The following is a 26,563-nucleotide window of genomic DNA, read 5'->3' as shown; positions in this document are numbered from 1 at the left end:
GCATGTGGCTCCTGGCGCTGTGTCTGGTGGGGCTGGCGGGGGCTCAACGGGGGGGAGGGGGTCCCGGCAGCGGCCCAGGCCTGGGCCTCGGCAGCCTCGGGGAGGAGCGCTTCCCAGTGGTGAACACGGCCTACGGGCGAGTGCGCGGTGTGCGGCGCGAGCTCAACAACGAGATCCTAGGCCCCGTCGTGCAGTTCTTGGGTGTGCCCTACGCCACGCCACCACTGGGCGCCCGCCGCTTCCAGCCGCCTGAGGCCCCCGCCTCGTGGCCCGGCGTGCGCAACGCCACCACCCTGCCGCCCGCCTGCCCGCAGAACCTGCACGGGGCGCTGCCCGCCATCATGCTGCCTGTGTGGTTCACCGACAACTTGGAGGCGGCCGCCACCTACGTGCAGAACCAGAGCGAGGACTGCCTGTACCTCAACCTCTACGTGCCCACCGAGGATGGTAAGGGAGCGGGCACCAGTCCCGGCACCCCATGGACATAGCCCACAAACGCACATGCAGACCCTCAGGCAGTGGTGTAACCCCTGGGCCTGTGGGGACAGTGCCGGCAATTTGTCCCTGAAGCCTCAGCGTGTTCTCCGAGGATGGTAAGGTTACCTGCCAGGCAGTCCCAGAAACCATCCCACAGACAAGGACCCCAGAAGTTCTTTGTGCACACGGCCAATGTTAAGGGCAACAGACACCACTAGACTGGGCTTCCTCTACCACAGAAGAGTCACACATGGATCCAGCCACCTAATCTCAGTGTGGCCACTGAGGGTGATCAGGTGATGGAGGCATCAGTCACCTACCCAGACACCCAGTCCAACTTCACCCACTTCCCTCCCCCAGACTTGGGCTTGTCTCTGGCAGAATACACACTTCACCTACACCTATACATCACAGCCAGTGTAAACTCCCTTCCCAAGGCCAACGTGGTAGACTTCCATCTATAGCATGTTCCCAGAGACTATCACCTGAGATGAGTGCCCTTGGCAGTGGTACTCACACCCTCCTCTTCTCCGTAAGGCTCTGGCCCCTCCCTATACACCCCTGAAGGATCAGGGAGTCTCTTCACCAAGGGCCCCTCCACTCAGCATAGCCCACCCGTGGCCAGCAGAACACCTTCACTAGAGCTCTCAAGCCAGCCGTTCTTGTCCGTAAATGCTCCGGTTCACTACAGTACTGCACCAAGCCCTCAGCACACTCACCTGGACAATTCTCTCTCTGCTACACAGAGGGTCATTGGCAGATCTCCAGCCACCCTAACAGACCATCTCCACAAGCAGACCCCGTGTCACCTTTCCAATGGCATGACTCCAAAACACTCCAACACACCCACAGAGACGGTCCAGTCCTACATACAGGCCTGGTACCCAGAACCCCCTCTCTGCATACACTCTATACACTCAACACTCCCGAATCATATACTTGAGTTCCACATAGACTATGAACCTCAGCCACTCAACACTCACATCATATACCCAACAAACCAATACACTGACCATGTGCTCCAACACCTTTACATAACACATACTTCATTTCTCTGAAATTGTCTACCCCATCACTCACACATATCTGTGGTCTCCGATACTTCTGAATATAGATCATGCACTCTAATAACATCCACCCATAGACCTTATGCCCCAATAACCCTGCACCTTAACCATATGATCCAATACCCCACTCACACCACAGGCCCCAGCATTCTCACCACTTCTCAAACATTACTCACCTCAAGCCCTACCTAGGGATTATCTGCATTACACTTTGGGTGGTGGCAATACATTAAATATGCCAATCATGCCTATCACATAACACCTCATCTGCCTCAACCTACCCACATCCATCCCAAGCCCACCCATGTGGACCACCCACCCTTTACACTCCTCATACTAGCCATGCACCCTATAACCAACTATCCCTCCCCCTATAAACCATACCTCCTAACCCATGGACACAATGCACAGAAACACCGTCTACTCCAATCCCATCTAAATTCCAAGCACCCAAACCCCCCATACACCGTTTATCCCAACATACTCCATCCACCTCCTGCAATTCCCCAATACCCTATGCCTCAGAATCGCCCACTCCACAGTCCCCTCTTCTGTCATTGAACCACCTAACCCAGCATCCTCCCACCTGTGAATTGTTAACCGCAGTACCTTCATACTGTTCATCACAACACTCCCCACTGTGGGCTCCCCATTCCCACACCTTCACGTAGGCTGTCTACCCCAATATCCCCTTCATGTGGACTATCTCTTATCACCCTCCTGTGTGAAACATCCACTCCCACCAATGGACTGTCCACCCTAAGACCTCCATACAAATTGTCTACCCTCCATCCCCATACCACCCATGCCCGCACATTCTGTATTTTTATCTACTGCTTATGACAGACCTACTTGGGGCCTGACACGGTCAGGTGATCTCACTGAATCTTCACACCAACTCTGGGAGGAAGAGGTTGACACACACATACACACACACACACATTCACTTCACTCTTGCAGGCATGCCCTGCTCACTTCATTCCCATCCTCACCTACTCAAAAAGGACAGGCCCTTGTTCCCAGTAGGTTTCTGTGGGGGTCATGTTTGCCAGTTGGGAAAAGGCTTCCAGAGGCTGGCCTGGGCCTTGCTGATCTCCCACCCTGTAGTATGGAGGAGAAGCCCATGAGCCTGGTGAACCCCCTCATGCCTCTCAGTGCCAGCTGTCTTCTGATCACAACCCCCCCCCCCAATCTGAAAGAAAGCCTGGAACCAATCTCTGGGCTCAATGTGGGGCCTTTTCCTGACTGTGGGCATGTTTGCTGCCTCCCAGCCCCTCCTGGCATCTATGCATCAGGTTGGCTCAGGGCACTGTGTTTCCTATTCCCTATTTTTTAAGGGGGGCTTGGCGGTAGAGCATGGACAGGACGGATGGGGGGTATGGTGCCCCTAGTGGGAAGTTCACGTTTGGGGGTGAGGAGAGCAGGGCTGGGTAAGGGTTGAGGTTGTGGGGAGTCCAGAGGGATGAGATGGAGTGGAGGGCAAGACCTGATGACCCCTTTCCCTATTTCAACCCACCCTGGGGAGATGGGGTGAGAAGCCAGGCCGGTGAGTGTGGATGGACGAGAAATGCAGCTGGTGAGAGGCTGGGTAGGTGGGCAGACAGCCCTAGCTGACGTACCCATAGCCCTCTAGTGGAGAGCTGAGGGCTTCCAGGGGCTATGAGGGGTGGGGCAGGCTGCCCCCCAACTCCATTCTGGCCTCTGCCTTCCAGAATGGTCCAAAGCAGAGTCCTTTCTGCTTTCACCCTTCCTCTCTGCAGCCTGGGGAGCAGGCAGGCGCTTGGCTGGCCCTAGAAGGGGCCTGTGTGAGAGGTGGCTTGGGGCTGGCCTCGGTCTCCCTGTGGGCTTCCCCTCCCTTCCCCCCACCTCTAACACCGTTTCATTTCCAGCAATTAGCAAACACTTCCACAAGCCAAATCCTTTCCAGCTAAATCACTATGTCTTAAGACAGGCCTCAGCCCACTAAGCACCCCACCCCCCAAAACCAGCCTTTTCTTTGGGGCATGACTTTTTCTGGGGAGGGGAACGAAATTGGGTTATAGAAACGTTTTTCTCTTTTCTTGGTTTCTTCTTCTTGCAAACAAATTTTGCTTTTTTTGGCTTATTTTTTCTGCCCCCACCCTCCCCTTTTCTGCTTTCTCTCCTCCCCTCCCCATCCACCACCTCCCCGACCCCCATCTTTCCCCACAAAATTGTCCTTTTTTCTCTGTTTTGTGTTCCCGGTCTTAGGTCCGCTCACAAAAAAACGTGACGAGGCGACGCTCAATCCGCCAGACACAGGTAGATTTAAAAATCCCGCGGCTGCATGTGGTTGCTGATAAGAGGACGCTCATGGCCCTGCCCCCACTAAATGTCCCTATAGCCCTCAAGGCCCCTAAGTCATTCTCCCAACTAAAAACGAAAAAGAAAAGAAAAGAAAAATTTTTAACAGTTGGAAAAAAGAATTCTGAAAACTTCAAACAAAATTTGAACAATGTTGGACCCACTAGAAAACCTGCAAAAAAAGCTAAACATGGGGAAAAAAGAAAAGAAATTGGAATGTCAGGAGAAAAAACAAACAATGAATTGGATAAAATGTTGATAGAGTTTGAAAGAAATTTGGAACATTTGAAAACTTGGAAAATGTAATATTTGAAACACAATTTTAATTTGGAGCAAAACATTTGAAAAAACTGTTTAGAGTTGGTAAATTAATGATGCGATTGATACATCAGAAACTGCTCTGATTCCAAAAGCCTGTCAGATGCCGATAACGCAAACATCTGAAGTGAATTAAAGAATTTGGAAATTTTTTAAAGCAGGGCCCAATATCTTAAGTTTTACCACAAAATTTTGAAAAAATACAAGGAACTTTTTTCTTTTTCTCTTTTTTTCCAAAATGGATTTTTTTGTTTTTTCTTTTCTTGTTGAATCTGCCCCGAGAGCTTCTTGCTTTTTGGTTGTTGTTTTTTCTTTCTTTCTTTCTTCTTTCTTGATCCTGTTTTTTGTTGTTGGTTTTGAATTCTTGTTGCCCCAGCCCCCCTTCCTGCTCCTTCCCCGTCTGATTCCCCCTCCCCCACACTGGGAGCCCTGGTGGAGGTGCCTGGGTGGGGAGAAGGGACAAGCACCAAAAACCAAGGACATTTAGGACAGGACCTTGGAGGGAAGGAGATTTCAGCCTGAAGCTGCTGGAAGGACACTTGAGGCTCAGGAACAAAGGGAAGAAGTAGGATTTGGGGAGGACACAGAGGGCAGTGCCCACCTAGGTGCTCTGGACAAAGAAGTCAGGAGGAGGGGAGGTAACAAGGTCATACAAGACAAGAGGTTGGAACTGTCTGTGGGACCATTGACAGGAGTGTCTTAGTGACCTGCTGGTTGACCTGGCAGGAAGAATGTTTCTAACTGGATGAGGGAGGTGGGCAGAGATGCTGGGGGACCAGCTGTGGACACCCAGGTCTGCCTCTTGTTTGCTGAGGACCCAAGCTAGTCAGAGATTGCAGGTGTCAAGGAAGAGGAGAGTCCATCGGGTCAAAGGTGACCCCAGCCATGGTCCTATGGCTGAATCATGGGGGAGTTGCAGGGGAGGCCTTGCAAACTCTCAGACTCCCACCCTTTTCTGAAGTAGTTGCCCCTCAGACCTGTCCGGAGTCTCTCAAGTGCCTACCATGTGTGGCAGAGATTATGAGGTCCTTTTGGGAATGGCAAGAGAGGGCTCCAGGGCTGAACCTAGGGCTCAGGCCAGTCTGTGGGGGTCCAAGACTAGAGAGCTGCACCCTGGCTTCATAAAGCAGGCTCCTTCCCACCCTTCCTCCTCCTGCCACATTAATTAGGCTGGGGGTTGCCATGGTAACTGGGGAGGTGACCTAGAAAGGAATTAGGGCAGGGAGGAGACCAAGCCCCCAGGGACCCTAGGGCCTGGCACCCCCTCACCCACAGACCAGGGTACTACATGGAGCTAAGGCCCAAGCCCCAAGTCCTGAGGAAATGCCAGCAGCCTCCAGCATCTCCAGTTCTAGTTCCAGCCTTGGGAGCTTGCTCTTCTTCAGAGCAGGAGGGAGATTTGCTCTGTGTGTGTGAGGAGGGGTTCCTTGGTCCCAGCAGATGCCCTGAGGAGGACCACTCCCCACTCTTGCCTCCGTTGGGCTTCTTGGAAGTTCTGTCCGGCATATGGAGAAGTGCTGCGCTGGCCTGGCCCAGGGTGGGGAGGGAACTTTTGCCAGAGCCAGCTGCGGAGGGAGGGGAATCCGGTCTTGCCCCCCAGGGATGGGAGTGACATGTTCTCTGAGCTTCAGGCTGCTTCTTGCAGGCCTGGGAGCTGGACAGTACAGCTTCTGGTCTGACTGTGTCCCTGTCCCTCACCTCCTGGCCCACCCACCCGCCCCCTCCCCACGCAGATATCCGGGACTCAGGGAAGAAACCTGTGATGCTGTTTCTGCACGGCGGCTCCTACATGGAGGGCACTGGGAACATGTTTGATGGCTCTGTCCTGGCTGCCTATGGCAACGTCATCGTAGCCACGCTCAACTACAGGCTTGGGGTGCTCGGTGAGGGTGGGCAGCCAACTCTGGGGGGTGGAGCCTGGGGAGGTGGGCCTAGGGGTGGGGGCCTGGCCCACTGGGCGGGGTCCTTCCAAACACAGCAGAAAAGGGTGGACAGAGCTGCCCAGAAAGGGGGCAAGGGTGCTATGACACCCCCAGGAATCCCCCTTTCTTCCTCTACTTGCAGGTTTTCTCAGCACTGGGGACCAGGCAGCAAAAGGCAACTATGGGCTGCTGGACCAGATCCAGGCCCTGCGCTGGCTCAGTGAAAACATTGCCCACTTTGGGGGCGACCCTGAGCGAATTACCATCTTTGGATCTGGGGCAGGAGCTTCCTGTGTCAACCTTCTGATCCTCTCCCACCATTCAGAAGGTACCAGCAGCCTGCCTAGCCTGTCCCTCCCTTTCCCCTTACCACACTCCTAACTGTACCAGGTCCCTTGCCTCCTTTTGGCTGACACTCCCAACCTAGCCTGAGGCCTCCCTGTCCCACCAGGACTGTTCCAGAAGGCCATTGCCCAGAGCGGTACCGCCATCTCCAGCTGGTCTGTCAACTACCAGCCGCTCAAGTATACACGCCTGCTGGCAGCCAAGGTGGGCTGTGACCGGGAGGACAGTGCCGAAGCTGTAGAGTGTCTGCGCCGGAAGCCTTCCCGAGAGCTGGTGGACCAGGACGTGCAGCCTGCCCGGTACGGGGGTGGGCAAGGGCTGGCTCCAGGCCATCTTCTCTTTGCTGATGTCAAGGTTGTAATGAGAGGTGCTTGCAGACCTTCAATTTGGCAAGGAGAGGTGGGCTTGTGGCCTGTCTAGGGCCCCTGCCTCTTGGAAACCTGCCCTAAGTGGAGGTGCCTAAACAGAGCGAGTATGCATAAAGTGCCATGAATGGCTTTGGGGAACACTTCCCAGAGAGGCCAAGCTTCCTGAAGGACTCATGGTTGTTTTTTAAATAGGGGAAAGGGGAGGAGCCTGTCCGTGGGTTCAGTAGGCAGTGGGCTGGAGAGAAGGCCAGGGAACAGATGATGAGACCCTGACCCCTTCTCCCTAGTTACCACATTGCTTTCGGGCCTGTGGTGGATGGTGACGTCGTCCCAGACGATCCTGAGATCCTCATGCAGCAGGGAGAATTCCTCAATTATGACATGCTCATCGGTGTCAACCAGGGTGAGGGCCTCAAGTTTGTGGAAGACTCCGCAGAAAGCGAGGACGGCGTGTCAGCCAGCGCTTTTGACTTCACCGTCTCTAACTTTGTGGACAACCTGTACGGCTACCCGGAAGGCAAGGATGTGCTGCGGGAGACCATCAAGTTTATGTACACAGACTGGGCCGACCGGGACAATGGCGAGATGCGGCGAAAGACCCTGCTGGCGCTCTTTACTGACCACCAGTGGGTGGCGCCAGCGGTGGCCACCGCCAAGCTGCACGCTGACTACCAATCCCCTGTCTACTTTTACACCTTCTACCACCACTGCCAGGCTGAGGGCCGGCCCGAGTGGGCAGATGCGGCGCACGGGGACGAGCTGCCCTACGTCTTCGGGGTGCCCATGGTGGGTGCCACCGACCTCTTCCCTTGCAACTTCTCCAAGAATGACGTCATGCTCAGCGCCGTGGTCATGACCTACTGGACCAACTTCGCCAAGACTGGGTGAGGGCCCAAGGGGCTGGGTGCGGCTGGGTTGGGCGCCCTGCAGGCATAGGCACACCCTCCCTCCTCCATTAAAGCACTGCTCTTGCCTTCCCTTCTTGCCTGCTCAACTCAGACACCTGCTGGACACCTGCGTTGTGCCAGGCGCTGAGCTGAGTCTTGGAGATTCTGCAGATAGGTTTCTGTCCTCTCTGGGGTGGGCTCACTCTGGCTTCGCTTGGTGTCTGCCTCTCCTTCCTTCCCTCACCCACCCACCTTCTTTCCTCTCCCAGAGCCTCTGCTCCCTGTGTCTGATCACTTGGGTCTGTGTGGCCAAATATGTGTGAGGGTTTGTGGTTTGTTTGTTTCTTTATTTCTGTCTCCGTCTCTCTTGAAACCTCCTGATATCTCGATCCTTCTGCCCTCATGAGCTCTTTTCACTGTCTGGCTGCTTGCTGCTTTCACCTTGGCTATTCTGTTGGTCCCTATCTCACTCATTCTTTCTTGGCTTCTGACTCTCCTCACTGGCTATCCCTAGCAGTTTCTCTGTCCTCTTTCTGTGTCTCTGTCCCCATCTCTGGCAGTTTTCTTTTCTCTTTGCATCCATCTCTGTCCGTCTCTGTCTCTGGCTGACCGTTTTTCTCTCCGGCTGGCTGTATCTCCTCTCCGTGTCTGCGTCTCTTTCTACATCTTGTTCTCTGCCTTTCTTTCTGTCTCCCTGTTTTTCTGCATCTGTCTTTTTCCCTCCTCACTCCTGCTCCACTCCACCCACCCAACCCCATCTGCGCCTGGCCCTCACTCCTCCTTTCCCTGCCCTCCTGTGCTCACAGCGACCCCAACCAGCCGGTGCCACAGGACACCAAGTTCATCCACACCAAGCCCAACCGCTTTGAGGAGGTGGTATGGAGCAAGTTCAACAGCAAGGAGAAGCAGTACCTGCACATTGGCTTGAAGCCACGCGTCCGTGACAACTATCGCGCCAATAAGGTGGCCTTCTGGCTGGAGCTGGTGCCCCACTTGCACAATCTGCACACGGAGCTCTTCACCACCACCACACGCCTGCCTCCCTACGCCACACGCTGGCCGCCTCGCCCACCCCCTGGTGCCCCGGGCACACGCCGGCCTCCGCCGCCCGCCACCCTGCCGCCTGAGCCTGAGCCTGAGCCAGGCCCCAGGGCCTATGACCGCTTCCCTGGGGACTCACGAGACTACTCCACGGAGCTCAGTGTCACTGTGGCTGTGGGTGCTTCCCTCCTCTTCCTCAACATCCTCGCCTTCGCTGCCCTGTACTACAAGCGGGACCGGCGGCAGGAGCTGCGGTGCCGGCGGCTTAGCCCACCTGGTGGCTCAGGCTCTGGTGTGCCTGGTGGGGGCCCCCTGCTCCCTGCTGCTGGCCGCGAGCTGCCACCAGAGGAAGAGCTGGTGTCACTGCAGCTGAAGCGGGGTGGTGGTGTTGGGGCGGACCCTGCCGAGGCCCTGCGCCCTGCCTGTCCACCCGACTATACCCTGGCTCTGCGCCGGGCACCGGACGATGTGCCTCTCTTGGCCCCGGGGGCCCTGACCCTGCTGCCCAGTGGGCTGGGGCCACCCCCACCTCCACCACCCCCTTCCCTTCACCCTTTTGGGCCCTTCCCCCCGCCTCCCCCTACTGCTACCAGCCACAACAACACGCTACCCCACCCTCACTCCACCACACGGGTATAGGGGGCAGCTTGGGGAGGCCCTCCTCCCCAGCCCTCCCCGCCCAGGCGGGAATCGCCACTCCGAAGGTAGGAAGGACTTGGCCACGGGCTTTTCTCTGATGGAGTCAAGCTTTTCTCGTGTGGAGTTGTCACTCACAGAGGAGCATTAAGGTGGACATGGGTTTCCTCACTGGGATATGTGTTTTTTCCCATGCAGAGAATCCCCACCACTCTCTTCTCTGGACCTGGGCCTTTGGACAACTGTTGGGGGGGGTTCCCCCTCCACTGGGACACCAGCCTTCGGTGTGTGGAATTGTGGGAGTACTTTCCTGCGTGGAGGTGTGCTTTTTCATGAGGGGGTGTGTTTTCCCATGTGCAGGGTGAGGTTTTTTTTTTGCCGCCCTGGACACATGTTGGCCCCCTCGAAGAATTTCTGCAGGGGTTTGTACCCCAGAATCCTGTTCCCTCATGCCTTCTCCCACCTCTTTCCACCTCCCCACCCCCTGGAGACCCTGGAAGTGGTGTGTTCACGTGCAGTGACCATTGGTCACCAGACAACACAGGGTGGTGCTGGGAAGCAGTGAGGAAATCCCAGGCCCCCTCCCCTTGCTCCCCACCCCAGTGAAGCATGTCTATCCCCCGTGGCACAAATCAGACAGAACACGTTCTCCCTGGTGGGCCCGAGCCTTCCAGGGATGAAGACGACAGACACGTTTCCTGTCGGGGGAAGGGAGCAGATCCATGCTTCCCTGTGCTGCCTGGGAACTTGCTTTCCTGGGGGGTCCAGGACACATTTCTTTCAGTGGACACATGTTCTTGCATGTGGATGCGTGTTTTCCCATGCAGACGGCCCCTTTCTCCCCAGCAATTCCCTGCACCCCACCCCAGGCCTCAGGCCCAGCACTCAATTCCTCCCCACATAGCAGTCAGGAACAGATTGAAAATGACAGAAGTTGAGGGGGATGTACAAATCCTGAGAGGAGGCTCTGCCCCTTGCTGCCCTAGAGATGCTGAGTTGGAGGGTGTGGCATGTGCCACCTACAGAGGCCATGCATGTTTGACCAGTGCCCTCACCCAAGGTCTGAGGACAGCCTTTTCCCTCAGTTCTTAGACCATTGCTCATCTGTGCCCAACTGAGGAGGTAGGTTTGAGGGGTGAAAGACCCTTTCCCCAAATGTGCCAAGGATTCCTCAGTCCTGGACCAGGGCAGAGGAAATGGTGGGGCGGTGGAATAGAGGAGTTGAAGGAGCAGCAAAAAGAGCCCAACCTGTGTCTCCCTTGTCACTATGTCCTCTCCTCTGTTCCTTCTCCACCATCTCTGTCTCCCCCTTTGAATCTGTCCCCATCTCAGACCAGCCCCTACCCCTCAGCTGCCCTCCTCTCTTCCCTCAGCCTCCAGGGCCCCAGGAAAGGAACAGTGGAAGTGAGAGCTGGGGAGAAAGGCTTCACAGGACAGGTTGGGGAGAGAATGAGGTCAGCTGTGCTGAGGAACAGATGGAAGGGGCAGGGGAGACGGGGCTTGGGCAGACACCAAGAAGAATTTGAAAGGAAATGTGTGAGGTGACTGCCCAGAGGCAACCTGAGGAGAAAGGGTTTGAGCCTCTGGGGTAAAGAACAATGTTGGGAAGAGTTTAAGGAAAGGCAGCAGAGGAGGAGAGAATCCTTGTCTGCTGGCATTTATGGGACATCAGTGCCAAACTCGAAGGTGGGTGGGTGCTGTCTTCCGCTGACACCCAAATCCAGAATCCCTGGTCTTGACTTCCCAGAATTTTGCCTCCTGACTGACTCTTCTCCTCCCACCTTCACCCATGGAAACTTAGTTCTTTTCTGACCTCTTCCCTTGCCTGGTCCAGCTCCCTAAACAGTCATGCCCTCCAAATGCTAGGAACCTGGGTTCTGAACCCTGTAGACAGATGCCCCCAGAACTGGGGCATGGGAGGGGGGCTGGGGGACCCCATGATTCAGCCACGGACTCCAATGCCCAGCCCCTCTCCCCAGAACAATTCCCTGACAATTCCATATCCCCTACCCCAACCCTTCGCGGCTCTGTACACATTTTTAAACCTGGCAAAAGATGAAGAGAATATTGTAAATATAAAAGTTTAACTGTTGGTTGTGCCTGCTGTCATGTTAGGAGATGCTGGGTGAAGGCTCTAAAGAAACAAGCCCTTAGGGAGTCATGAGATGTGGGAGAAGAGGGGTCCAAGCCTCCAGCCCTTCTTTTCAGTGAGCACCTCTGAGGCCTCAGGGAAGAGGGAGTGGGTGCTGGGGGGATTGCCACGGTGATTGGATTGTTTGGGGAATTAGGACAGGACCCCTGTGTGCAGAGGCCAGAGCCTGGTGTGTGTGTGGGGGGTGCTGATGGGGCTGATGTGAATGAGGCCTGTGGGCTGGTCTAGGCAGCTAACTAAAGGAGAAGCTTTTTTAAGGTGAGGGTTTGACCTCTGCCAAAGCCTGGGTCCAAGCTAGAGGGTCAACCATGGGCCCAGGACTCCCCCCTTGGCACATTGTGAGGAGGAACCCCACTATCATTGTGACCCGCTTACTCCCAGGAGCCTCTGGGACAGGTAGGTGAGCTGGTGCCCAGTGTGGGCACAGTGGGCTGGGGGCCTAGGGGCCCAGGTGGCCCTAGGGACCCCCATGGCCATGGCTGAGCAGCCACGGCCTGGGTGGGCGCCGTATCACAAGCCCCACACCAACAACTGCCAGGATCTGGGCAACTCTATCCTGTTGCTGTTGGGCCTCGTCATCTGCATTAATATTGGCATCAATATGGTGACCCTGGTCAGGGTGGTACCAGGTGGGAGGGTGCTGGTGGGACAGCTGGGGGTAAGGCCTTGTGCCCAGGGATGCCTGGGGTCACTGTCTCCTCCTCCACCTAGCTCTGGCGCAGACTCCGTTATTTCTTACGCCAAGTGTTCCATATTATTTGTGTGAAAGGTAAGCAGGGATGGGGTTGGGGTGTAGGAAACCAAGTATTGGTTCCAGCACTAAGCTGGGCCCTCACTAATTTCCTCTCTCAGACACCACTGCTATGCAGAGTCCTTTCCTGTACTCTGCTTCTCCATCCCTGTAGAAGCCAGCCTCCCCACTGGCCCCTCACCTCTCCCCTATCCACAGAAGCTCTTAAGTCAACCTCATCTGGGAAAAAGAACACCAGTCAGCCCTCGAGAAAACAAAGCCCACCTGCAGTCCACCTTCGATGCACCATGGACCCTGTGAAAATGACTGTGACCCCCCCACCCACTCGCCGCCATCGCCATCAAGACACTCCAGTGCACTGTGCCCACCATCCAGTTGACTTGACCCCTGACACTGACAATGAGAAGCCCCTGCCTCAGCACAGAGCAATCTGCTCCCACAACTGGGATTGCCCTGCGGACTGGGAAGGTTTCCAGTCGACCCAGGGGATCTGCGATTCCTGGACTCAGGACACCATGGAATCACCTCCCCAGACCATCCGCTTCCAGCAGACCGTAGGGGGAAGGCCCCTCAAAGCAGAGATCCAGTCAGAGGTGGGCCTAGAGGCCTACGTGTATCCTGTGAACCCCCCACCTCCCAGTCATGAGGCCCTGACCCACAAGAACAGTGGGGTGGAGGCAGAGGAGGAGGCCCCTCCCTGTTCACCGGCCCCACCGCTGGTCCTGGGCCCAGCTGTAGTCCCTGACATCCCCCGGCACCGCTCCTCAGGCCGTGTGGCTTATGATGCCCGTGACGTGAGGCGGCGGCTACGGGAGCTGACACGGGAGATAGAGGCCCTGTCTCACTGTTACCCCCTGGCCTCCAGGTCCAGTACTGCCGAAGGGACAGGCCAGGGCTGGGTTTACCGTTCTCTGGCAGGGAGGTAACTGGGAAAAGAATAAAAAAGAGAGAGGAGGTGTTTTGTGTTGGTGTGTGGAGATTCCAGGCACACGGCCCGCAGAAGCCCTGGTTGCTAAGGGAATGATCTCCCCAGCAACAGGGCTTATAGAGCCCTGAGGACCCTCATCAACTTCTTGCCCTCACCAGACCCTGCCCTCAGCCCTTTCCCCAAACCTTCCTGGTTCCAAAGCTCCCCTTGCCTCTCCCCTGCTTTCTCTAGTGCCCAGAGAAGTCCCCAGATTGTAGCTCAGATCCCCAGCCAGTCCTGCACTTCAGGGAAGACCCCCATCTGAGAGACTGTAGCCCCTCAGAGGTCTGGGCCCTGCCAGAGTCTAGGTTTAGGCTGCAGCCACAGATGAGGCAGAAACACTCACTCCCTCTTAAGCCCTGGTGTATTTGGGGAAGGATGGTTAAGTTAGGGTATCTAGGACCTCACTGTCCCCCAGTCAGGACCTGAAGTTCCTATGCCCTCAAGCAGGCTTGGACTAGAGGATGAAATAAAGAGGTGTCTCTCAAGGGCTGCCTCACTGTAATATCACAGGCTCTGTGACTCCTTTGATTACAACCCCCGTGGCACAAATGAGACTGAGGCTCAGAGAAGTCAAGTGACTTGCTCGTGGTCACACAATAGACATCAAGTGTCAAGTTGATGGCCTCAGACGCTCCATCTCCCTACACCTGCAGAGGGATTTCCATTGCCAGCCTGGACCACCAGGATCTGCTACCTTCTTCAGTTCTCCATGTGAACTTACCAGAACATTCCATCCCACTAGACAGCCGGGGGACAAAGGCCCTGCCATACTCCTAGACAGGATCACATGTGCACGTGAGTGCACACACACACACACACACACACAGAGAGAAACAAGAAGCCATGTGGGTGGATCCAGGCTAAAGGAATTGGACCTCACCTTACAAACCAGATGGATTTCTGGAATTTGGCAGACAGGCCTTTTGTGAACCACCCTTCTTCTCTGTTGATTTACATTCGACTAACATTTTTATCAGTTTAAGCTAATTCCATTTGGTGGGTCTGTATTGAGCACCTACTCTATGTTTGCAATCTTGATAGGCAATGCTTACTGTCTTTTCTGTTTCTGGTGAGTGGGTTATTGTGTAAAATGACTCAAGGCCCCTAGTGCATCCCTTTCATAGATCCCACTGATGAACCTGTTGTAAGTCGAAGTCCTTTTCCCATATCAATAATTACACCTATTCTGTGCTTTGTGAGTTTCAAATGATTATCTTAAGGTGGAAGCTACAAGTTTTTGAAGGGAGTAGGTAGGTCATCAAGAGATCAACAAGTGGTTAGGAAGGAGCAAAACTATGGTTGTGGGTGGTGCCTGACAAGGGAAGAACCTCAGTCAGACTTGCTCTAAACTTGAGGAGCAAATGGGCACAGTGACCACAATACTAGAACTTCAATCCCTTGCCAGGGCAGGCAGGGATGGGTGCTAGAGGGATAACGGCAGAAAAATGGGCAGGAAAGGAAGAGAGTGGTGCAGTGGGTGACCCATCTATCCTGTCACCCCAGCTGCTGGCCCTAAAGTAGGCATGGGGTGGGGAGCAGTTAAAGAACTCCTTTGTGCATGGTTCAATCTCTGGAAAGACTCTCTCTCATGACCGTAGCTACCATGTTTTCAGAACAGGGATCAAATGCAGAATTAAGTAAGCCCTCACAAAGACAAAGAGACAGACTGAAATCAGGGATATCTGGAGACTGGCTCCATCAAATGGGTACCAAGGATAGAGATGGCCGTGTAAAGCGTCAGCAGAGTAGTTCAAAGATCTGCTATCTCTGCATTGTGACTCCCCTCCAACTTGCCTCATTATGACCTGGCTCCCCCAGAAACAAGTAGGGGTCTCCAAGTCTTGGCGTGAGTGCAGTGTGGGCCGGGGCTTGGGGGGGGGGCACGGCCCAGGTGGCCCTAGGACCCCCCCACCATGGAAGACCAGCTCTGGTATGAGAGCACCCTGGGGTGCTGCAATCAATACCACAAAGGTCCCCAGGATGCTGAAGACTTCCTACTCCTGCTGCTGGTTCTCATTATTCTTGTCAACACTGGGATTAACGTGGCAATTGTGGTGAGTGATGGCTGGGAACAAATACTAGGGGTGAAGAAGTCTGAGAGTGGGAGACAGCTACAGCCTGCACCTCCACCAGTGGGAGGGGCTGAGGGTAGAGAGCTAGGCCTTCATTCTTTCTCCACACCACCCTCAGGTGTGGCGTCGGCTCCAGAATGCCTTAAGCAAGATGATCTGTTGGATTAATCAGAAAAGTAAGTATGGAAGCTAGAGAGGTAGGGAACCTCCAACCACATCCCTAGAACCCAGGCCCCGGTGCTTCCAACCCTGACATCATGGACTCCTGCCTTCCCCAGATGACATCTTCCAGACTCGTCAAAACTCCCCCAAAGATCCAAGTCAGGGCCCAGTCAGGGACGTCCACATTCACTGCACCCTGGACCCTGTTGAGGTGAAAATGGACCAATCCACATGCTGCTCCTCTTCTTCCTACCATCTCCGCAATCGCAACCCTCGTCGCCAACACTGCCGTCAACGCCGCCACCGTTACCGCTGCCGCCACCAGCAGAGGCCAGAGAACCACAGACAGTTCCGCCATGGCCGCCCAGTCTTCCGTGCCCTACATCGCAGCCAGAAGATGTCAAACCTACGGCCAATGGCTTTCTTGGATCAGGAGGACCAGGACTCCTACCTGGAAGATGAGGATGACCTGTCCTTTCCACAGCCCAAGTACCCACATAAGGGTTGGAGAGGACTCTATCCAAGATTGGGCCTGCCTTCCAAAGTGGGGCTGTGGGGCCGCCAGGGCGGCATCCTAGCCAGTCTGCCACCACCTTCTCTCTACATTTCCCCTGAGCTCCGCCACATGCCCAAGCGTGTGGAGGCCAAGTCTCAGCTGAGGCTTCAGTCCTATGGCCCCCGTTGCTCACAATCCCGTATTTTGGGCAATGTGGAGGCTGAACACTGGACTTCGTCTCTACAACCTGCCCGTCGGCTGCCCCCTAACCCCTCATGGGCCCCTGCGGGGCACAGCCCTCACCCCTCACGGGGCCACTTGCTGTATGACTCCTTGGAGCAACGGTGTCGTGGTCTAGAGAGCTCTGAGCCCCCACCCGCCTTGGTGCCCCGGAGCTGTACCCGGCCAGAGGCCCAGGGCTACTGGGACCGCTGCTCTCCACAGCCTCACCGGCGGGGCTTCCCTACCCACACTTACAGCCAGCCCAACCACAGCCCCCAACCATCCACAGGACACTTGACTTATAGCTCACGGGATCCCCATGAAGTTCGGCGCCGGGCAGCTGAATGGAATGAGGCTCTGCCCACTCGACATCCTCTGACCACCTCCACCTCCCTCACCATGTTGGGCGAGGCCTCATGCCAGCGTGGCCCAGCTCTGCTTCACCGTCCCACTCAGCCCCTAACTTCAGTCCAGGCTGCTGAGCCTGCCCCACCCACGGCTACCTTCATCCCACTCAGTCGGAATCCGGGTGGTAATGCCAATTACCAGGTGTACGACAGCCTGGAGCTGAAGCGACAGGTACAGGAGAGCCGAGCACGGGCCACCTCATTGCCACCACCTTCCACCTCAGCCTCGAGGCCCTCAGTGCACAGGAGCCAGGCTGGAAAACTTAGCTGACCAGCAGGCAAGTGTGGGTAGCAGGGCAGGCCATGAGAGAGGAATAAAGAGAAACAGAGTCCAAGAAGCACTGTACTGGTGTGTGGCTTAGAAGTGCCACCCATTCTGCAAGCCTAGGCCCCTGCCCTTAGCTTCCTAAAATAAGAAGCCAATGTCCCCTTCTTGGTGTGAGGATCCCCTTGGCTTAGTGGCCACGATCCTACCAGCAGGTCCCTCCTAGGTCCATACCATGCACTAAAGATCTTGCAGCTGCAGACTCCAAACTACTGCTCTTTGGGCGCTCACCCCATCTGTCTCAGCTCTCCCTATTACCGAAGGGGCTTGGAGGCACAGTCCCACTCAAGAAGCTGATGCCAGATTCCAGCCCTGGAATTTGTTCCAGTCTGGGCAAATGTAGGCCCAGTGTAAGGCAGGGAGAGTGCCTGTCTCTGGATCCCAGGCAGGCCTACCCCAGGGCTTGAAGGCCGTGGTCTTGCCAGCTTCAGGAGTGGAGCAGGGCTCAGAATTCTTAGCTAAAACTGCAAGAACAGCAGAATGAGTGACTGTGCGAATGGGCAGCAAGGGAATGACTGAGAAGAAAGGGATGGTATGCTGGTCACTTGGCCTTGTCTGAATTTCCAGGCTCAGGTTACCCAAGCCCAGTTACCAGGGAACTTCAGCCTGGCCCTTCCACTTCCTCCCCTCCCTCATTGTGACCCCCACCATCCACCCCATTGTGACCCAGCCTTTCTCCCCCTCCCCCCCCCAGAGGAGTCTGGCTCTTAGTGTATGTGGGGGGCCAGGGGGCCCAGGCAGTCCTGGGACCCCCCGGCCATGGGTGAGCGAGCCCACCACGGAGCCCGAGTGTGTTCTGGCACCAACCCCAGGAAGTGCCAGGACTTAGGAGACTCAATTCTTCTGCTTCTGGGCAGCTTCATCCTGCTCAACGTGGGGATCAACGTGGTGACTCTGGTCAGGGCAGGGCCTGGACAGCAGGGTGGGGGGAACCCTGGAGTCTTGTAGGGGCTGAGGTGGGAGGGCTGCTGGGGTGTGGCCAAAACAAGGGTTGGACCTCTGGACTCTCCCCTCTTCCCCTGCTTCTCTCAGCTCTGGAGGCATCTGAAGAACTCCTTGCGGATCCTTTTCCATCATTTTTTCCCCAAAGGTGAGTGAGCCGAGGCATGTGGGACGTGGGCTGCTCCCTTTCCCTTACCCCTGTGTCCATTCTCAGTCCCTCAGGGACCCAGGCTTTGTCCCATCCCACTTTTCCCTGCAGACAAGCAACCCAGCTCTACAGGCAGCCGTCCTGTATGTATGCGCTGCTCTGTGGACCCCAAAAACCTGTGCTCAAGAGTCTCTTCCCGCTTTCATCATCGCCCCAGCTTCCTGCTTGGGCAGTCTAATCACCCTGACTCCTGGATACCAGACACGAATGAGGGGAAAGCTTCTGGGTGCTGCTGGATGCCACCTCAATGTGGACACACAGGGAATCCCACAGAGGCTCCGCGGGGACTGTGGAAAGAGGGGATGATGGGAGCTGGGGAGAGCCCTCAGGTCACAGCTTTAAAGTCCCAAGCCTCCTTTTACTCCAGGCCAGAGACTTCTTCCCAGTTCCATGCCCCCAAGGCCAACTTCAAGGCTTACAATCCAAAGATGAGCAAGTTGGACATGGTCCCACTACGCTTGCTCCAAGAGAGCAAGATTCAAACCCCAGTTCAGTCCTCGGCTCAGTCCCCAGTCAAGTCCTCAGCCCAAGACCCTGTGCACATCTCAGCCCATGCCCCAGTCCATACTCGGACCCATTCCTCAGTCCAGACCCCTGAGCGCACCCCAGTCCATACCTCAGCTCAACCCCAAACTCACTCCCAAACCCATACCCCTGAACATGTCTCAACCCACACCCAGGCCCACTCCCAGGACCCTGAGTATACATCAGCCTGTGCCTCAGGCCACACCCCAGCCCAAGCCCAGACTCACTTCCAGGTCCATGCCCCTGAGCACACCTCAACCCATACCCCAACCCACATCCTGACCCACACTCAGACCCATTCTCAGGTCCACACCCCTAAGCATACCTCACCCCATGCCCACACCACTGAGCAAACTTCAACTGCCTCAACTCACACCCCGCTCCACGCTCAGACCCAGTCCCAAGCCTTTGTCCCTGAGCATACCTTAACCCATGTCCCAAACCATACTCTGGCCCATGTTCATCCAACCTATACCCATTCCCTGGCCTCTGCCCCAAAATCTGCCCCAGTTCCTTCCTCAACTTCTACCCCAGCCCCTACTCTAGCCCCTGTCTCAACCCCTGCTTCATCACTGGTCATGGCCCTGGCTACCACCCCTGTTCCTGCCAGTACCCCTGCTCCTATCTCTGTCCCTACCCCTACCCACATCCTAAGCCCTATTCCCTCTAACCTGGCTGCCTTCAGTCATAACCCCTCCACTGGACATGTGGTCTACGATGCCCGCAGGGTAAAGCAGAACTTTTTCCATGTGCACAGTCCCAAGAACTCTGAATATTCCAAAAAGGATTTGGATACCCTCTCCAGGCCCCAAGATAGACGGGGCCTGGTGAGCTCTGGAACATGTGAGCAAACATCTAAGCAACACAGCAGGGATGGTGCAAAGCCCCCTGCAAGCTCTGTACTGGGCTACTTGGAGTTGGAGAATATGGAATGGAAGACTCCAAATGATGGTAAAGACAAGTTCTTCCAGCCTAAGATGTTCCCTTACTGCAGCTTCCATCCCTGCAGTTTTGGGAGGAAGAACATAGATTCCCAAGCTCCAGTCTACCCCCAGTTCCTGGTCTACTCCCAGGGTGCTGCACCTCCTCAACCATGCTTTCACTCTCCAACCACTACCCAGAGCTCACTGAGCACCCTTCCTCCACCATACACTCTTTCCCTGCCTCTGGTTTCTCCCAGATCCTTTGTCCTTTCTGAACCAACCAACCACCAGAATCCCTCGAGCTCAATACAAACCCCCACCTCTCTCCCAACCTCCAAGTCTCCTCAGTCCATCTCCCCTTCCCAATTCCCCAGTTCTCCCCACTTCACCATTCCCCAATCCCCGATCCAACCCCAATCCTCTGAACTTCACAAGAGTCTAGGCCTTACCCAAGACCCTGGCCTCCAAAGAAGCTCATGTCCTTCAAAAGACTCTAGGGCTCATAGGAACCCAGGCCCTACCCAAGACCCAGGCCTCCACAAGAACCCAGGCCCTACCCAAGACCCGGGCCTCCACAAGAACCCGGGCCCGACCCAAGACCCGGGCCTCCACAAGAACCCGGGCCCGACCCAAGACCCGGGCCTCCATAAGCATTCAGGTCTCTATAAGAGCTCAATTCCTTCCCAAGACTCTGGGCATCACAAGAGTCCAGGCATTACTCAAGATTCTGGCCCTCAAAAGAGCCCTATACAAGATGCTGGTGTCTTTAAGAGCCCGTGTGTCACCAAATCCCCTGACCTCCATAAGAGCACACTATTTACCCAAACTTCTGGCTCTCAGAGGACTTCAGGCTTTATGCAAGACTCTGGAGTCTATAGGAATCTAAACCCAGAGACTGTAGTCTACAAAAGTAACGACTTCCCCCAAGCAACTGAGCACCAGAAGAGCCCAGGCTCTTCTCAAGATTATGGAGGTTGTAAGAGTTCAAGCATTGCCCAAGATTCAGGAGTCCATAGTTCAGGCCTAACCCAGGACTCTGGTCTCCACAAGAGTCCAGGCATTGCCCAAACCTCTAGCCTTCCTAAAGGCTCAAGCCTTACCCAAGACTCAGGAGACTATAAGAATCCAGGCCTTATTCAAGATTCTGGAGTCCACAAGAGTCCAGGCATTACCCAAACTACTGAAGTCCAAAAGGAATCTAGCCTTATTTTAGATAGTGGAGTTTACAGGAGCCCAGAACATGCCCAAGACCTCAACCTCCACAAGTGCTCAGGAATTAATCAACATCCAGGACCCTGTAAGAGGCCAGCCCTTATCCAAGACTCTGAGTTCCCCAAGATTCCTGGTCTTACTCAGGAATCTGGCCTCCACAAGGACTCATGCCTTAGCCAAGATCCTGGCCTCCATAAGAGCCCAGGTCTTGCTCTAGGTACTGACTCTGTCCCGATCTTATACCCTCTTCAGACCCCAAAGCCAACGCCATCTCTGATGAAGCCATTTTTATCCAAGGAGGCTCCCCAGAGGGATGGCACAGAATGGTACATACCTTGGACTTCTGTCCCCCTCAACCCGAACTCCAGCTCTTCCAAGGCCCAGACAATCTGCAATAATCCGCAAACCCTCTCAGAGGTACCTGTACTAATTGAGCTGCAGCCATTCTCCCGACGGGCAGGCAGCCAAGACTGGGTATACCGACCCATGGATATAGTTCCTCCAGCCTGCCAGAACTATCGCCAGATGTCTATGCCTCCCAAAATGAACTGGAAGACCCACTGCCCTGGACCAGGCCCCCGGGCAGGGCATGTGGTCTTTGATGCCCGCCAGAGACAGTTAGGAGTGGGCAAAGACAAGTGGGAAGCTCTGTCTCCCAGACACCGTCACCAAGAATCACCCGGCAACTCATGGGACACCGCCAAGGAGTGGGGATATCAGTATGTAATGAAGCCTTTGGAAAAAGAGGGAACAGAGGTACATCAAGAATAAAGAGGCAAGATAATTGTTCTGTGGTTGTTTGAGGACATCCATGCCTGCCCCAGCCCTGGTGAGGACTGGAACTATCCTTGTCCCTATTCTTCCTCTGAAAGGAGCTCTGATGGTGTAGTACCTAAGGCATCTGACTACTAACCAGAAGGTTGGCAGTTCAAACCCACCAGCCACTCCATGGAAGGAAGACTGGGCAACCTACTTCCGTAAAGATTTACTGCCTCAGAAACCCAATGGACGTCACTGTGAGTCAGATTCAACTTGATGGCAGTGAGTTTGGTTTGGTATTCTTTCTCTAGAGATTCATAGCTAAACCTATTATCCTCAAGGCCCTAAAAAGCAATGCAATGCAACGCACTGACATGGAGTCAGACCTGACTCATAGCAACCCCTCCTTGGGTTTCCGAGGCGGTATCACGACAGAAGTAGATTGCCCAACCTTCCTTCTGAGGAGTGGCTGCATTATCCAATACAATAGCTACACTAGCCAATGTGGCCAATAAATTTGAAATTAAAAATAAGCAAAATTAATTTTTATTACTCAGTTACATTATCTACATTCCAAATCCTCAGCAGCCACACATGGCTAGTGTCCACTATATTAGCACAAATTTAGAACATTTACATCATCACAGATATCCTATTAGACAGCAATGCTTTAGGATTTAGAGAAACTTTCCTTTCCTTTCCTATCCATTCCCACATCTTCAAAACTCCCATAGAACTTAGAGAACTTTCTCTGAGGGTCATTAAGAGTTTCACCCTCTTGGGAGGAGGTGATGCCTAATGCATGGCTACCCCAGACCAAGATAAAGAACCCAGTCTCCAGTTCTCCTGACCTGGTCTCTTAGGTCACAACCACAAACCAAAGAAACAAACCAACAGTTGCCGACAACTTGATTCTCATGGCGACCCCAAGTATGTCAGAGTAAAACTGTGCTACATAGGTTATTCACAGCTGTGACCTTTTGAAGCTGATTGCTAGCCCTTTCTTCTGAGGTGCCTCTGAGTGTGTTTGAACCTCCAATCTTTTGGTTAGTAGTCAACTGCTTAACTGTTTACATCATCCAGGGACTCCAGGGTGACAATCAGATGTATGGAAACCCCAGTTCTGGGCTTAGAGGTTTTGGTACCCCAGCGGTCCTGGCCCTAGTTGTTGAGGGGTAAGAGCTCCTTTCATGACACCTAGGAACTCCTGAGGTCTGGTATCCTCGAATTAAGCCTTAGATTCTGAGAATCCTATCCTTTATGGGTTTCTAATTTTTCTAGGTGTCACTACTTAATTGGCCCATAGACTTGGGCCCACTCACTGTGGAGACAATCCCTGGGCAGAGGGAATGTATGAAGTCCTGGCCTAACAGTGAACTGGTCTGTCTGATCTGGGAGCCTGTCCTGGCTCCAGGCCCCATCCTGGATTTATAAATATGTCCTGGTCCATGATAGATTAACCAAAACCAAACCAAACCCACTGCCGTGGAGTCGTATCTGACTCATAGAGACCTCTCCTTGGGTTTCCGAGGCAGTATCACTATGGAAGTAGATTACTGAGAGCAATTTCCTGCCCTTGATAATCTTCCATTGCCTTACCTCAACCCAGCTAAGAGATTCCTCTGGACTCAATTTTCATTTGCTTTGCAAACTCTCATACATCTCTCTTCCCTGGGTCAGATGTTCATTCTTGAGTCACTTCCTGTGTGTTTCTGATTAACACTATCATCACTGATTCAAGGAAATGGCCTGCTAAGCTAGCCAGGGAGCACCTTTCCAACACCTGGTTCAGCTGTTACATTGGACAAGTCATGGATGAACTTTCTAGCTTACAGTTTCCCCATCTCCAAAAAAAAAAAAAAAAACCCACCAAACTCACTGCAGTTGAGTCCATTCTACTCATAGTAATCCCTCCTTGGGTTTTCGAGGCGGTATCTCTACAGAAGTAGATTGCCCAGTCTTCCTTCGGAGGAGTGGCTGGTGGGTTTGAACCACCGGCCTTCTGGTTAGCAGTCAAATGTCTTAGGCACTAAGCCACCAGAGCTCCCCATCTCTAAAATGAAGGAATTCTAATTGCATGGATGAATCCTTCTACAGCTAAGTGACCAGGGCTTCTCTACTCACACATGGGACCCAAGGGTCTCTGTTTCTCCCCAGGCCCTAGGGTGCATTTCCCATTATTTATTGTTTGCTGTTCAGCTCCATCTTATTATCCCTCTACCCCAACCCCAATAAATACTTGGGTGAAGCTGATCTGGGCTTATGTTGTTGTTGTTGTCTGCCATTGAGTTGGATCCAACTCATAGCGACCCCCTTGGGTTGCCCGACCTTCCTTCCGAGGAGTGGCTGGTGGGTTTGAACCGCCAACCTTCTGGTTAGCAGTCAAGTGCCTTAGACACTACACTACCAGAGCTCCCGATCTGGGCTTATATAGACCCAAAATAATATATGTCCATAGAAACTACGACTTCCATCAGGCACTGCTGCGGCAGAACAGGAAAGGCTGTGGAGGCGTGGCTCCAACGCCGGGATAGCTTGGGAGACAAACTACAATTCCCAGGACAGCCCGAGAACTCAGAGGGTGAAAGGAGTGCCTGCACTCTGACCCGAGGGTTGTGAACGTAATTTAGGGGCGTGGCCAGGTGGGCAGGAGGAAGAAGTTACCTGTTGAATTCCTCTAAGCATTCTTTTCCCCACCCTTGTAACTATCCCTAAAAGGGAGACCATAAACCTCTTCCCAAAAGAAGTAAGACCAGGTAAAAAGGGAGTACCCGGCGGCGGCAGAGACTGGCTATTTCATTGGGTAAGAGGGAGAAAACAGCTACTTTTCACCTGCTGAGTCAGATGAGCCTAGCCAGTCCACGGGGGCGGGGACCTGCGTGCGAGAAAAGGGCAAAAACGGAGAGGTATTTATTCGTTTTGAAGACTAAACTTAGAGTTCCTCATCTGCAGACAGAGTTGTGGACTGTGCTTGGAGCACAGGCTTGGCCTCGGGAATAGGGTGATTTTTCGGCCACAAAGGAAAGGCTAGTCTAGGCCATCTCCCTTCCGTGTTTGGCTAAGGAGCCAAAATCAGTAGAACATGGCTTCCACGGTTTGGGGGGTTGCCCCCTGGTGGGGCCCGCCACCTCCGGCCCCAGCCAGGCCGCTCACAGACATCGACTTCCGCTCTGGAGCGCAACTTCAGGAACTGACCCAGCTGATCCAGGAGCTGGGGGTGCAGGAAAGCTGGAGTAACGGGCCCAAGCCGGGGCCAGACCTTCTCCAGGCCAAGGACTTTGTCTTCTCTTTGCTCAGTAAGTAACCCTCCCTGCGTTCTGGAACTCTCAGGCACCGCACGCCCTCGCCGGGTTTTGGGCCACACCCCTACGAACCCTTCTCTTCCTTTAGGTCTTGTTCACCGCCGGGACCCCCGCTTTCCTCCCCAAGCAGAACTCTTGCTGCTTCGTGGCGGGATTCGCGAGGGTTCCCTGGATCTGGGTCCTGTACCCCTGGGTCCCTACACCCGGGGACCTCACTACGACGCCGGCTTCACGCTCCTGGTTCCGATATTTTCGCTGGACGGCACTGGACCGCAGCTGCAACTAGACCTGGGATCCTGTTGTGCCTGGCTGCACCTCCCCGGGCTGGTGAGCGGAACCTCGGTCCAGGAGGCGTGGCAGGATTGTCTGGGACCTCCAGTCCCAGGACGAAGTGATCCGAGCCACCGAAATGAGAACGAAGGAAGTCCCAAGGACAGACCAAGCTCCGAGGACCAGCCGCACGGTTACGTCACTGAACCTGAGCCGCAGGTGTCTTTAGAAAAATCATCTGGTGACGTTTCAGGGCCCGAGTCGCCTCGGCGTGACGTCACCGATCTTAGTTCTCCCGCACCATTGAAGACACTGAGTGGTGACGTCACCAAGCCAACTGAGGCGCGGGAGGTGTGGCCCACATTGTGTCCCACCCAAGTGGCTGCCTGGTTCTTTACTTCGCTGACCAAGGTCGCTGAGGCCCTGACCCCGGCCCCGGGTGCCCCGCGCCTGGTGCACGCGGCCCGCCATGCGGGGTTCACCACGGTCCTCCTGGCCACGCCGGGGCCCCCGCGGCGTCTCCTGCTCTTCGACCTGATCCCTGTGGTGTCCGTGGCCGGCTGGCCCGAAGGAGCCCGGAGCCACTCGTGGGCCGGCCCGCTGGCCCCTGAGTCGGCTTCCTTCTACCTTTTGCCCGGCGGCAGCACAGAGCGTCCGGGAGCCTCTGGCTGGCAGCTCTGCTTCGCCCGCCAGGAGCTGGCGCTCAAGGCGCGCATACCCGAGCCGCTGCTGCAGGCGCACGCCGCGGCCCAGGCGTTGCTGCGCCCACTAGTGGCCGGGACCCGAGCTGCGGCGCCCTACCTGCTGCGGACGTTGCTCTATTGGGCGTGCGAGCGGCTGCCCGCGCTCTACCTGGCGCGGCCAGAGAACGCGGGCGCCTGCTGCCTTGGGCTGCTGGATGAGCTCAAACGCGTGCTCGAGGCTGGAGCGCTACCCCACTATTTTCTGAGCGGCCGGAAGCTCTATGCGGGGAACAGAGACGCCGCTTTCCTGGAGGCGTTGGCCCGGCTCCGTGGGGACCCTGCTGGGGCCTTGCGCTCAGCGGTGGAGGAGGCCAAGGTTGCGCGCAAGGGGGGCGGCTTAGCCGGCGTGGGGGGCGGGACCCATTAAAGACAATGTTCCTACGCGCGTGCAAAGTGCTGCTTTCGGGGAGAGGGATGTAGAGAGGGCTGCCCGTGCCTCACCTGAGGGACAAACTGTCTCCTGTGCCCAAAGACTCCGTTTTAGCAGGCCTTGTTGGTTCCTCCCACACCTCCCGCTCCCGCTCCCAGCGCCAGTCGTCCCAGACTGCCCGCTCTTCCCACCCCAGTACAGCCTGAGGCAACCATCTCCCAGTTCTTTTGGTCTTTTCTCTTAGGAATCAATAGAGATAAACCAAACCTATTGCCCTCGAGTGGTAGAGACAGAATTTGTTATGTGCCGTCGAGTCGGCCCCGACTCATAGCGACCCCTCCTTGGGTTTCCCAGGCAGTATCACTACGG

At 55.0% G+C, this 26,563-nt stretch overlaps 5 protein-coding genes across 5 annotated transcripts; all 5 read left to right on the top strand.

Moving 5' to 3' along the window:
* The first annotated feature begins 2 nt into the window (after positions 1 to 2).
* NLGN2 (neuroligin 2) lies at positions 3 to 9,386 on the top strand. The gene is made up of 7 exons (XM_007952279.2): positions 3 to 447; positions 3,774 to 3,824; positions 5,918 to 6,067; positions 6,249 to 6,434; positions 6,558 to 6,750; positions 7,107 to 7,703; positions 8,513 to 9,386. Exons 1-7 carry the CDS (start codon positions 3 to 5, stop codon positions 9,384 to 9,386), a joined length of 2,496 nt encoding a protein of 831 aa, XP_007950470.1.
* A 2,618-nt stretch (positions 9,387 to 12,004) lies between these two features.
* SPEM1 (spermatid maturation 1) lies at positions 12,005 to 13,212 on the top strand. The gene is made up of 3 exons (XM_007952278.1): positions 12,005 to 12,148; positions 12,247 to 12,304; positions 12,485 to 13,212. The coding sequence occupies exons 1-3, from the start codon at positions 12,005 to 12,007 to the stop codon at positions 13,210 to 13,212; spliced, it is 930 nt and encodes a 309-aa protein (XP_007950469.1).
* A 1,957-nt stretch (positions 13,213 to 15,169) lies between these two features.
* Positions 15,170 to 16,886, top strand: SPEM2 (SPEM family member 2). Its single transcript, XM_007952277.1, has 3 exons — positions 15,170 to 15,310; positions 15,447 to 15,504; positions 15,607 to 16,886. Exons 1-3 carry the CDS (start codon positions 15,170 to 15,172, stop codon positions 16,884 to 16,886), a joined length of 1,479 nt encoding a protein of 492 aa, XP_007950468.1.
* An 813-nt stretch (positions 16,887 to 17,699) lies between these two features.
* Positions 17,700 to 21,477, top strand: SPEM3 (SPEM family member 3). Its single transcript, XM_042782464.1, is given in 4 exon segments — positions 17,700 to 17,837; positions 17,973 to 18,030; positions 18,142 to 21,440; positions 21,442 to 21,477. Coding segments are annotated over 4 exon segments (3,531 nt in total).
* A 3,114-nt stretch (positions 21,478 to 24,591) lies between these two features.
* TMEM102 (transmembrane protein 102) lies at positions 24,592 to 26,191 on the top strand. Its single transcript, XM_007952276.1, has 2 exons — positions 24,592 to 24,805; positions 24,900 to 26,191. Exons 1-2 carry the CDS (start codon positions 24,592 to 24,594, stop codon positions 26,189 to 26,191), a joined length of 1,506 nt encoding a protein of 501 aa, XP_007950467.1.
* The last annotated feature ends 372 nt before the right edge of the window (positions 26,192 to 26,563 follow it).

The sequence above is a fragment of the Orycteropus afer genome, unplaced genomic scaffold (assembly GCF_000298275.1).
Source record: "Orycteropus afer afer isolate SDZICR_OR568_19922 unplaced genomic scaffold, OryAfe1.0 scaffold00330, whole genome shotgun sequence".
Classification (NCBI taxonomy): domain Eukaryota; kingdom Metazoa; phylum Chordata; class Mammalia; order Tubulidentata; family Orycteropodidae; genus Orycteropus; species Orycteropus afer.
This window is presented reverse-complemented; position numbering and strand designations above follow the sequence as displayed.